This window comes from Falco naumanni, unplaced genomic scaffold, assembly GCF_017639655.2.
Source record: "Falco naumanni isolate bFalNau1 unplaced genomic scaffold, bFalNau1.pat scaffold_445_arrow_pat_ctg1, whole genome shotgun sequence".
Classification (NCBI taxonomy): domain Eukaryota; kingdom Metazoa; phylum Chordata; class Aves; order Falconiformes; family Falconidae; genus Falco; species Falco naumanni.
The window spans coordinates 1-12,523 of NW_024427507.1; the positions used below are offsets into that span (position 1 = coordinate 1).

Below are 12,523 nucleotides of genomic sequence, written 5' to 3' on the forward strand. Positions count from 1 at the left end.
TTGGGATGGGATGGGGTGGGATGGGGTGGGATGGGGTGGGATGAGGTGGGGTGGGATTGGGATGGGGTGGGATGGGGTGGGATGAGGTGGGATGGGATTGGGATGAGGTGGGATGAGGTGGGATGGGGTGGGATGGAGGTTGGATGAGGTGGGATGGAGTTGGATGAGGTGGGATGAGGTGGGATGGGGTGGGATGGGGTGGGATGAGGTGGGATGAGGTTGGATTGGGATGGGGTGGGATGGGGTCAGGGATGGGATTGGGATGGGATTGGGATGAGGTGGGATGAGGTGAGATGAGGTGGGATGAGGTGGGGTGGGGTGGGATGGGGTCAGGGATGATGCTGAGGTCCACCCCACCCCCCCCAGCTGTGGGTGCAGGACCGCCTGCCCTTGGCCACGCTGAAGGACCACGGCACCAACCTGCAGACGGTCCAGCAGTTCATCAAGAAGAACCAGGTCAGCCCCCACACCACAAAAAGGGGGGGGAGATACACCCCCCCATCCCCCCACCCCCCACACACCCCTTCTCCACCCCGTTTCCTCCTCCTAGAACCTCCGCCGGGAGATCCAGGTCCACCGTCCTCGCGTGGACGAGGTGTTGGAACGCGCCGGAGCTGTCGCCTCCATCAAAAGCCCGGAAGCCGAAGGGGTCCGGCGCCTCCTGGAGCGTTTGGGGACGTTGTGGGAGGAGCTGCAGGAGCGGGCGGAGCGCCGCCAGCAGGACCTGGATGCCACCTACCAGCTGGAGCAATACTACTTCGACGTGGCCGAGGTGGAGTCGTGGTTGGGCGAGCAGGAGCTGCTGCTGATGAGCGAGGAGAAGGGCAAGGTGCCGGACGGGCCGGAGGAGGAGAGGGGGCGGGGGAAGCATCGGATAGACCCCCCCACCCCACCCCACCCCACCCACCTCCACCCCCAAGGTCTCACCCCACCGCGCGTGTCCGCCCCACCCAAGGACGAGCAGAGCACCCTCCAGCTCCTCAAAAAGCACCTCCTGACGGAGCAGACGGTGGAGAACTACGAGGAGACCATCGCCCAGCTCTCCCGTCAATGCCGTGCTCTCCTAGAGCTTGGCCATCCTCAAAGGTGGGTCGCCATCCCCTCCCTCCCCCCGCCCCCCGTTTGAAGACCCCCGGTGCGGGGGTGGGGGGGTGTCCTTGGCGCTCACCGGGCGCTGTGTCCCTTGCCCAGCGAACAGGTCAGCAGGCGGCAGTCGCAGGTTGACCGGCTGTACGTGTCTCTGAAGGAGCTGGTGGAGGAGCGCAAGGCCAAGCTGGAGCAGCAGTACTGGCTCTACCAGCTCAACCGCGAGGTGGACGAGCTGGAGCACTGGATCGCCGAGAAGGAGGTGGTGGCCGGCTCACCGGAGCTGGGGCAGGACTTCGAGCACGTCACGGTGAGTCGGGGGATGCACACCCTGCTGGGGGTCTTGGTGTGGTTCCTTCTCCATGCCAGGAGTCCTGGAGTTGTCCCCATCCTGTGCTGGGGGTCTTGGTGCCATCCCTGCTCCATGCTGGGGGTCTTGGCATGGTTCCTTCTCCATGCCAGGTGTCCTGGAGTTGTCCCCATCCCACGGTGGGGGTCTTGGTGCCATCCCTGCTCCATGCTGGGGGTCTTGGCGCGGTTCCTTCTCCATGCCAGGAGTCCTGGAGTTGTCCCCATCCCATGGTGGGGGTCTTGGTGCCATCCCTGCTCCATGCTGGGGGTCTTGGCATGGTTCCTTCTCCATGCCAGGAGTCCTGGAGTTGTCCCCATCCCATGGTGGGGGTCTTGGTGCCATCCCTGCTCCATGCTGGGGGTCTTGGCATGGTTCCTTCTCCATGCCAAGGGTCCTGGAGTTGTCCCCATCCCATGGTGGGGGTCCTGGTGAAGTCCTTGCCCTGAGAAGGGTCTTGGCGCGGTTCCTTCTCCATGCCAAGGGTCCCAGAGTTGTCCCCATCCTGTGCTGGGGGTCTTGGTGCCATCCCTGCTCCATGCTGGGGGTCTTGGCGCGGTTCCTTCTCCATGCCAGGAGTCCTGGAGTTGTCCCCATCCTGTGCCGGGGGTCCTGGTGAAGTCCCTGCCCTGAGAAGGGTCTTGGCGCGGTTCCTTCTCCATGCCAAGGGTCCCGGAGTTGTCCCCATCCCACGGTGGGGGTCCTGGTGAAGTCCTTGCCCTGAGAAGGGTCTTGGCGCGGTTCCTTCTCCATGCCAAGGGTCCTGGAGTTGTCCCCATCCCACGGTGGGGGTCTTGGTGCCATCCCTGCTCCATGCTGGGGGGTCTTGGCATGGTTCCTTCTCCATGCCAAGGGTCCTGGAGTTGTCCCCATCCCATGGTGGGGGTCCTGGTGAAGTCCTTGCCCTGAGAAGGGTCTTGGCGCAGTTCCTTCTCCATGCCAGGAGTCCTGGAGTTGTCCCCATCCTGTGCTGGGGGTCTTGGTGTCATCCCTGCTCCATGCTGGGGGTCTTGGCATGGTTCCTTCTCCATGCCAAGGGTCCTGGAGTTGTCCCCATCCCACGGTGGGGGTCTTGGTGCCATCCCTGCTCCATGCTGGGGGTCTTGGCGTGGTTCCTTCTCCATGCCAGGAGTCCTGGAGTTGTCCCCATCCCACGCTGGGGGTCCTGGTGCCATCCCTGCTCCATGCTGGGGGTCTTGGCATGGTTCCTTCTCCATGCCAAGGGTCCTGGAGTTGTCCCCATCCCACGGTGGGGGTCCTGGTGAAGTCCTTGCCCTGAGAAGGGTCTTGGCGCGGTTCCTTCTCCATGCCAAGGGTCCTGGAGTTGTCCCCATCCTGTGCCGGGGGTCCTGGCATGTCCCTGCCCTGAGAAGGGTCTTGGCGCGGTTCCTTCTCCATGCCAAGGGTCCCGGAGTTGTCCCCATCCCACGGTGGGGGTCCTGGTGAAGTCCTTGCCCTGAGAAGGGTCTTGGCGCGGTTCCTTCTCCATGCCAGGAGTCCTGGAGTTGTCCCCATCCCATGGTGGGGGTCTTGGTGCCATCCCTGCTCCATGCTGGGGGCTTGGCGCGGTTCCTTCTCCATGCCAGGAGTCCTGGAGTTGTCCCCATCCCATGGTGGGGGTCCTGGTGCCATCCCTGCTCCATGCTGGGGGTCTTGGCGCGGTTCCTTCTCCATGCCAGGAGTCCTGGAGTTGTCCCCATCCCATGGTGGGGGTCTTGGTGCCATCCCTGCTCCATGCTGGGGGTCTTGGCGCGGTTCCTTCTCCATGCCAAGGGTCCCAGAGTTGTCCCCATCCTGTGTTGGGGGTCTTGGTGCCATCCCTGCTCCATGCTGGGGGTCTTGGCATGGTTCCTTCTCCATGCCAGGAGTCCTGGAGTTGTCCCCATCCCATGGTGGGGGTCCTGGCATGTCCCTGCCCCGTGCCAGGGGTCATGTTGTGGTCCCTGTGCTAACCAGGTCCTGGACACCATCCATGCACCATGCTGGGGGTCCTGGTCACCATCCATGCTACATGCTGGGGGTCCTGGCCACCATCCTGGTCCTGGCCACCATCCATGCATCATGCTGGAGGTCCTGGCCACCATCCTCATCCTGGGCACCATCCATGCACCATGCTGGGGGTCCTGGTCACCATCCATGCTACATGCTGGGGGTCTTGGCCACCATCCTGGTCCTGGCCACCATCTATGCACCATGCTGGGGGTCCTGGTCACCATCCATGCTCCATGCTGGGGGTCTTGGCCACCATCCTGGTGCTGGGCACCATCCATGCATCATGCTGGAGGTCCTGGTCACCATCCTCATCCTGGTCACCATCCATGCACCATGCTGGTGGTCCTGGGCACCATCCATGCTCCATGCTGGGGGTCTTGGCCACCATCCTGGTGCTGGGCACCATCCATGCATCATGCTGGAGGTCCTGGTCACCATCCTCATCCTGGTGACCATCCATGCACCATGCTGCGGTCCTGGTCACCATCCATGCTCCATGCTGGGGGTCCTGGGTGCCATCCTGGTCTTGGCCACCATCCATGGACCATGCTGGTGGTCCTGGGCACCATCCATGTGCCATATTGGTGGTCTTGACCACCATCCTGGTCCTGGGCACCATCAATGCTCCACACTGGTGGTTCTGGCCACCATCCATGCTCCATGCTGGTGGTCCTGGCCTCCATGCTGGTGGTCTTGGCCACCATCTGTGCTCCATGCTGGTGGTCCTGGCCTCCATGCTGGTGGTCCTGGCCACCATCTATGCTCCATGCTGGTGGTCCTGGCCACCATCTGTGCTGCATGCTGGTGGTCCTGGCCTCCATGCTGGTGGTCCTGGCCACCATCCTGGTCCTGGCCACCATCCATGCTCCATGCTGGTGGTCCTGGCCTCCATGCTGGTGGTCTTGGCCACCATCTGTGCTCCATGCTGGTGGTCCTGGCCTCCATGCTGGTGGTCCTGGCCACCATCTATGCTCCATGCTGGTGGTCCTGGCCACCATCCTGGTCCTGGCCATCATCCATGCACCATGCTGGTGGTCCTGGCCACCATCCTGGTCCTGGCCACCACCCACGCACCACGCCGTGGATCCTCCCCACCCGTGCCCGGCGGAGCCTGCCTGGCGCTGCCCCCACCTCACCCCTGTCCACCCCTGTCCATCCCAGCTGCTCCAGGAGAAGTTCCTGGAGTTCGCCAGCGAGACGGGCAGCGTGGGGCAGGAGCGGATCGCCGCCGTCAACCAGATGGTGGACGAACTGATCGACTACGGACACGCTGACGCCGCCACCATCGCCGAGTGGAAGGACGGGGTGAACGAGGCTTGGGCGGATCTGCTGGAGCTGATGGAGACGCGGGCGCAGATGTTGGCGGCTTCTCACGAGCTCCACAAGTTCTTCAACGATTGCAAAGAAGTTTTGGGGCAAATCGAGGAGAAAAGGCAACGGTTGCCCGACCTGGCGGCCCGCGAGGGCAGGACGTCGGCCGGCGCCTTGCAACGGGCGTTGGGCGCCTTCGAGCACGACGTGGAGGTCTTGGTGACCCAAGTCCGGCAGCTCCAAGAGGGCGCGGCGCAGTTGAGGACCCTCTACGCCGGGGACAACGCCGAGGCCATCGCCGGGAGGGAGCAGGAGGTGCTCCGGGCGTGGAAGGAGCTCCTGGCGGCGTGCGAGGAGTGTCGGCTCCACGTCGCCAGCGTCGCCGACAAGATCCGCTTCGTCGGCACCGTGAGGGACCTTCTCGCCTGGATGGACGGCGTCATCTGCCAGATCGGCGCCGGAGAGAAGCCCAGGTAGGGGGAGCTGGGGGCTGCACCGAGGTCCTGCGGCCTCTGCTGGCCCCAAGAACCGTGGCCTGGCCCACCTGGAGGACCCATGTCCTGGCCCACCTGGAGGACCCATGTCCTGGCCCACCTGGAGGACCCATGTCCTGGCCCAACCCAAAGACCCATGTCTTGTCCCAACCCAAGGACCCATGTCCTGTCCCACCTGGAGGACCTGTCTTGGGCCATCTGTGGCACCAAGAACACATGTCCTGGTCCACCTGGAGGACCCATGTCCTGTCCCAACCCAAGGACCTATGTCCTGTCCCACCTGGAGGACCTGTCTTGGCCCATCTGTGGCACTAAGAACCCATGTCCTGGTCCACCTGGAGGACCCATGTCCTGGCCCACCTGGAGGACCCATGTCCTGTCCCAACCCAAGGACCCATGTCCTGTCCCACCTGGAGGACCCATGTCCTGTCCCACCTGGAGGACTCTCTCCTGGCCCAACACAAGGACCCATGTCCTGTCCCACCTGGAGGACTCTCTCCTGGCCCAACACAAGGACCCATGTCCTGTCCCACCTGGAGGACCCATGTCCTGGCGCAACCCAAGGACCTATGTCCTGTCCCACCTGGAGGACCTGTCTTGGCCCATCTGTGGCACTAAGAACCCATGTCCTGGTCCACCTGGAGGACCCATGTCCTGGCCCGTCCATGGCACTAAGAAACCATGTCCTGTCCCACCTGGAGGACTCATGTCCTGGCCCAACCCAAGGACCCATGTCCTGTCCCACCTGGAGGACCCATGTCCTGTCCCAACCCAAGGACCCATGTCCTGTCCCAACCCAAGGACCTATGTCCTGTCCCACCTGGAGGACCCATGTCCTGTCCCAACCCAAGGACCCATGTCCTGTCCCACCTGGAGGACCCATGTCCTGTCCCACCTGGAGGACTCATGTCCTGTTCCACCTGGAGGGCCCATGTTCTGGACCACCTGGAGGACCCATGTCCTGTCCCAACCCAAGGACCCATGTCCTGTCCCAACCCAAGGACCTATGTCCTGTCCCACCTGGAGGACTCTCTCCTGGCCCATCCATGGCACCACAGACCCATCTCCCGTCCTGGGGTGGGGGTGGCGGCGTCCTTCCTCCTGCCCCCCCAGCACTGTCCCCTCCGGCAGGGACGTCTCCTCGGTGGAGCTGCTGATGAACGACCACCAGGGTCTCAAGAGCGAGATGGAAGCCCGCGGCAAGAGCATCGCCGCCTGCCTGGAGCTGGGCAAGTCCCTCATCCTCGGCAAGAGCCCGGCGGCCAACGAGGTGCCGGAGGGGGGGGGGGGTGGGGTGGGCGATGGGGTGGGGGGAGGGGACCCGTGGCGCTCTCCTGACCCACCACCCCCCAGATCAAAGCCCACGTGGAGAAACTCCTGGCGAAGAAGAAGGAGATGCTGGAGAAGTGGGACAAGCACTGGGAGTGGCTGCAGCAGAGTGAGTCCCACCGGTGGGGTGGGGGAGGGGTGGGGGTGGGGTGGGGGAGGGTCACGGCCACGAGCGTGCCCTGACGCCCGCCGGGCAGCGCGGGAGGTGCACCAGTTCGCCCAGGAGGCCGTGGTGGCCGACGCGTGGCTGACGGCGCAGGAGCCGCTGCTGAAGAGCCGGGAGCTGGGCGGCAGCGTGGACGAGGTGGAGCAGCTGATCCGGCGCCACGAGGCCTTCCGCAAGGCGGCGGCCGCCTGGGAGCAGCGCTTCAGCTCGCTGCGGCGCCTCACCACGGTACGGCCGCGCCCCGCCGCCTCGGCAGGGCCCGCCGCCCGGCCGCGGCGCCCGCCCGAGCAGCGGCACCGGCCCCGTCCCCATCCCCGACTCCCTGCTCATCTTCAACCGGGCAACACCCTCATCCACACCTCTGAACCACCTCCGTCCCACCTCCGTCCCACCTCCGTCCCACCTCCGTCCCACCTCCATCTGCACCTCCGTCCCACCTCCGTCCCACCTCCATCTGCACCTCCGTCCCACCTCCGTCCCACCTCCATCTGCACCTCCGTCCCACCTCCGTCCCACCTCCATCTGCACCTCCGTCCCACCTCCGTCCCACCTCCATCTCCACCTCCGTCCCACCTCCATCCCACCTCCGTCCCACCTCCATCCCACCTCCGTCCCACCTCCATCCCACCTCGGAACCACCTCCATCCCACCTCCATCCCACCTCGGAACCACCTCCATCCCACCTCCATCCCACCTCGGAACCACCTCCATCCCACCTCCATCCCACCTCGGAACCACCTCCATCCCACCTCCATCCCACCTCCGTCCCACCTCCATCTCCACCTCCATCCCACCTCCATCCCACCTTGGAACCACCTCCGTCCCACCTCCATCCCACCTCCGTCCCACCTCCATCCCACCTCTGAACCACCTCCGTCCCACCTCCATCCCACCTCCATCCCTATCTCCATCTCCACCTCCATCTCCACCTCCATCCCACCTCGGAACCACCTCCGTCCCACCTCCGTCCCACCTCCATCCCACCTCCATCCCACCTCCGTCCCACCTCCGTCCCACCTCCGTCCCACCTCCGTCCCACCTCCGTCCCACCTCCGTCCCACCTCCGTCCCACCTCGGAACCACCTCCGTCCCACCTCTGAACCACCTCCATCCCACCTCCATCCCACCTCTGAACCACCTCCATCCCACCTCCATCCCACCTCGGAACCACCTCCATCCCACCTCCGTCCCACCTCCATCCCACCTCGGAACCACCTCCATCTCCACCTCCATCTCCACCTCCATCCCACTCCATCCCACCTCCATCCCACCTCCATCTCCACCTCCGTCCCACCTCCATCTCCACCTCCGTCCCACCTCCATCTCCACCTCCATCCCCACCTCCATCCCACCTCCATCCCCACCTCCATCTCCACCTCCGTCCCACCTCCATCCCCACCTCCATCTCCACCTCCATTCCCACCTCCATCCCCACCTCCATCCCTATCTCCATCCCACCTCCATCCCTATCTCCATCCCACCTCCATCTCCACCTCCGTCCCACCTCCGTCCCACCTCCATCTCCACCTCCATCCCTATCTCCATCCCACCTCCATCCCTATCTCCATCCCTATCTCCATCTCCACCTCCGTCCCCATCTCCATCCCACTTCCATCTCCACCTCCATCACCACCTTCACCTCCATCTCCACCTCCATCCCACCTCCACCTCTATCTCTACCTCCATCTCCACCTCCATCTCCACCTCCGTCCTACCTCCATCTTCACCTCCATCTCCACCTCCATCCCACTTCCATCCTACCTCCATCTCCAACTCCATCCCACCTCCATCCCCATCTCCATCCCACTTCCGTCCCACCTCCATCTACACTTCCATCTCCACTTCCATCCCCACCTCCATCACCACCTTCACCTCCATCTCCACCTTCATCCCACCTCCATTTTCACCTCCATCCCACCTCCATCTCCACCTTCACCTCCATCCCCATCTCCATCCCACTTCCATCTCCACCTCCATCCCACCTCCACCTCTATCTCTATCTCCACCTCCACCTCCACCTCCATCCCCACCTCCATCCCACCTCTGAACCACTTCCGTCCCACCTCCGTCCCACCTCCATCCCCACCTCCATCTCCACCTCCATTTCCACCTCTATCCCACCTCCATCTCTATCCCACCTCCATCCCCACCTCCATCTCCACCTCCATTTCCACCTCTATCCCACCTCCATCTCTATCCCACCTCCATCCCCACCTCCATCCCACCTCCATCCCCACCTCCACCTTCACCTGCATCCTACCTCCATCTCCACCTCCATTTCCACCTCTATCCCCACCTCCATCTCTATCCCACCTCCATCCCCATCTCTGCCTTCACCCCACCTCCACCTCCACCTCCACCTTCATCCCACCTCCACCTCCACCTCCATGCCCGCCCCGCAGATCGAGAAGCTGAAAGCGGAGCAGAACAAGCAGCCCCCGACGCCACTCCTGAGCCGCAAATTTTTGGGGGAACCCCCGGGGGGACCAACGCCGTCACCAGGGGGGCCCGAGCGCCCCGAAAGCCGCCGGCCGGAGCCCCGCGTCGCCTACGTGCGCCACGAGCTCCGTCCCGAGCGCCTACAGCCCAAGCTGGACCGCGTCCAGGGACCTCCTGGGGATGGTGGTCCCGGGGAGGACCCGCAACCCCCCGCCACCACCGGTGACACCCCGGCGCCCCCCAAACCCGAAGACCCCGCGGAGGGCAGGACGGGGCTGCTGGAGCGGCGCCGGGAGCGGCGAGAGCGCCGGTTGGAACGGCAGGAATCCAGCGAGCCGGAGCTGCCGCGGCATGACGGCAAGGGCGGCGGGTGAGCGTGGGGACGGGGACGCCGGTGTCACCGCCGGGTGGCCGGGACTGACGTGATCCCCCCGCCGAATCTCCACTGACAGCAAAGCCACGTTGGCCGACATCGTGGAGCAGCTGCAGGAGAAGGAGGCGGGTGGCCCCTTGCCAGCTTCGGTGAGTCGTTGGTGTCCCCTTGGTGTCCCCTTGGTGTCCCCTTGGTGTCCCCTTGGTGTCCCCTTGGTGTCCTCTTGGTGTCCCGTTGGCATTCCCTTGCCATCTCCTTGCCTTCAACTTGATGTCCCCTTGGTGCCCCCTTGGTGTCCCCTTGGTGTCCTTTTGGTGTCCCCTTGATGTCCTCTTGGTGTCCCGTTGGCATTCCCTTGCCATCTCCTTGCCCTCAACTTGCTGTCCCCTTGGTGCCCTCTTGGTGTCCTCTTGGTGTCCCCTTTTGGTGCCCCCTTGGTGCCCCCTTGGTGCCCCCTTGGTGCCCCCTTGGTGCCCTCTTGGTGTCCCCTTTTGGTGTCCCCTTGGTGCCCCCTTTGTGCCCCCTTGGTGTCCTCTTAGTGTCCCCTTGGTGTCCTCTTAGTGCCCCCTTGGTGTCCCCTTGGTGTCCTCCTGGTGTCCCGTTGGCATTCCCTTGCCATCTCCTTGCCTTCAACTTGATGTCCCCTTGATGTCCCCTTGGTGTCCCCTTGGTACCCCCTCAGCATCTCCTTGCCTGCAACCTGGTGCCCCCCTCAGTGTCCCCTCTGTGTCCCCTCTGTGTCCCCTTGATGTCCCCTTGGTGCCCCCTTGGCGTCCTTTCAGTGTCCCCTCGGTGCCCCCTCAGTGTCCCCTTGGTGTCCTCTTTCTGTCCCCTTGGTGCCCCCTCAGTGTCCATTTGCCATCACATTGGTGTCCCTTCGGTGCCCCCTCGGTGCTCCCTTGGTGTCCCCTTAATGTCCCCTTAATGTCCCCTTGGTGTCCCCTTGGTATTCTCTCAATGTCCCCTCGGTGCCCCCTCGATGTCCCTTTGGTGCCCCTTTGGTGTCCCTTTGGTGTCCCCTCGATGTCCCCTCGGTGCCCCCTCGATGTCCCTTTGGTGCCCCTTTGGTGTCCCTTTGGTGTCCCCTCGATGTCCCCTTGTGTCCCCTCGGTGCCCCCCCTTGGGGGGCTGCCAGGGTCACACCGTGCCCCCCCCGCCCCCCCAGCCCCGGGAGCGGGACTCCCCCGCCCGCCTGCCCGCCGGCCCCGAGGCGCTGCCGGAGAGGACCCCGCGCCCCGAGCGCCCGCGCGCCCGCGACCGCCCCAAGCCCCGACGGCGCCCGCGGCCCAAGGACCCCTCGCAGGGCGCGGGGGAGACGCGGCGGTCGCGGTCGGCCCCAGCCCAGGGCAGCGCCCCCCCCGCCGCCCCCGCCCCCCACGCACACGGTGCAGCACGAGGGCTTCCTCTTCCGCAAGCACGAGCTCGACGGACCCAACAAGAAGGCGTCCAACAGGTCAGCGGGGTCAGCGGGGTCAACGGGGTCAACGGGGTCAACGGGGGAGGGGGTGCCGCGGGGGTGGGGGGCCCATCCATGGGGGAGGTTCAGCAGGGTTTGGAGGGTCAGTAATGGACATCACGCAGCGAGGGGTGGGGTTCCATCCATGGAGGGAGGTCACCAGGGCTTGGAGAACCAACAAAGGAGGTGGGTCACCAGGGCTTGGAGATCCATCCATGGAGGGGGGTCACCAGGGCTTGGAGATCCATCCATGCAGGGAGGTCACCAGGGCTTGGAGATCCATCCATGGAGGGGGGTCACCAGGGCTTGGAGAACCAACAAAGGAGGTGGGTCACCAGGGCTTGGAGATCCATCCATGGAGGGGGGTCACCAGGGCTTGGAGAACCATCCATGGAGGGGGTTCAAGGTTTGGAGATCCATCCATGGAGGGTACTCCAGGGTTTGGAGATCCATCCATGGTGAGGGGTCACCAGGGCTTGGAGATCCATCCATGGCGAGGGTTCAAGGTTTGGAGATCCATCCATGGAGGGTACCCCAGGGTTTGGAGATCCATCCATGGTGAGGGGTCACCAGGGCTTGGAGATCCATCCATGGAGGGGGTTCAAGGTTTGGAGATCCATCCATGGAGGGGGTCACCAGGGCTTGGAGATCCATCCATGGAGGGGGGTCACCAGGGCTTGGAGATCCATCCATGTAGGGGGTCACCAGGGCTTGGAGATCCATCCATGGAGGGGGTTCAAGGTTTGGAGATCCATCCATGGAGGGTACTCCAGGGTTTGGAGATCCATCCATGGTGAGGGGTCACCAGGGCTTGGAGATCCATCCATGGCGAGGGTTCAAGGTTTGGAGATCCATCCATGGAGGGGGTCACCAGGGCTTGGAGATCCATCCATGGTGAGGGGTCACCAGGGCTTGGAGATCCATCCATGGAGGGGGTTCAAGGTTTGGAGATCCATCCATGGTGAGGGCTCAAGGTTTGGAGATCCATCCATGGAGGGGGTCACCAGGGCTTGGAGATCCATCCATGGAGGGGGTCACCAGGGCTTGGAGATCCATCCATGGCGAGGGTTCAAGGTTGGGGATCCATCCATGGAGGGTACCCCAGGGTTTGGAGATCCACCCATGCCGCGGGCGCCCCGTCGCTCGGGGGGATCCCCCCCCCACCCCAAATCCTCCAGCAGCTGCAGGTCACCCCCCAGCCCCACCTCCTCCGCCGTGTTGTCCCCCCTCCCCCCCGAGCAGATCCTGGGTGAACCTCTACTGCGTCCTGAGCAAGGGTGACCTGGGCTTCTACAAGGACGCCAAGGGGCCGGCGGCCGGCAGCACCCACGGGGGCGAGCCCCTCCTCAACCTCCACCACGCCACCAGCGAGGTGGCCAGCGACTACAAGAAGAAGAAGAACGTCTTCAAGCTCAAGTAGGTTGGGGTGGGGGCGTCGGGGGAGGGGAGGGGGGGGACGACCCCCAAATCCCACCCGTGGGGTGGGGCGGGCGCCTTGAGTAGGTCCTTCTCTGGTAGGACCAGCGAC

General features: G+C 64.4%; 1 protein-coding gene across 1 annotated transcript; it reads left to right on the forward strand.

The window, feature by feature from the left end:
* Window positions 1–366: 366 nt before the first annotated feature.
* On the forward strand, window positions 367–12,520 carry LOC121082217 (spectrin beta chain, non-erythrocytic 4-like; the record flags this gene model as incomplete). The annotated part of the gene is given in 14 exon segments (XM_040581568.1): window positions 367–456; window positions 551–829; window positions 956–1,086; window positions 1,192–1,396; window positions 4,589–5,211; window positions 6,364–6,502; window positions 6,586–6,670; window positions 6,759–6,955; window positions 9,130–9,536; window positions 9,619–9,688; window positions 10,705–10,892; window positions 10,894–10,992; window positions 12,238–12,411; window positions 12,514–12,520. Coding segments are annotated over 14 exon segments (2,694 nt in total), but the record flags the coding sequence as incomplete, so codon positions are not given.
* Window positions 12,521–12,523: the final 3 nt, after the last annotated feature.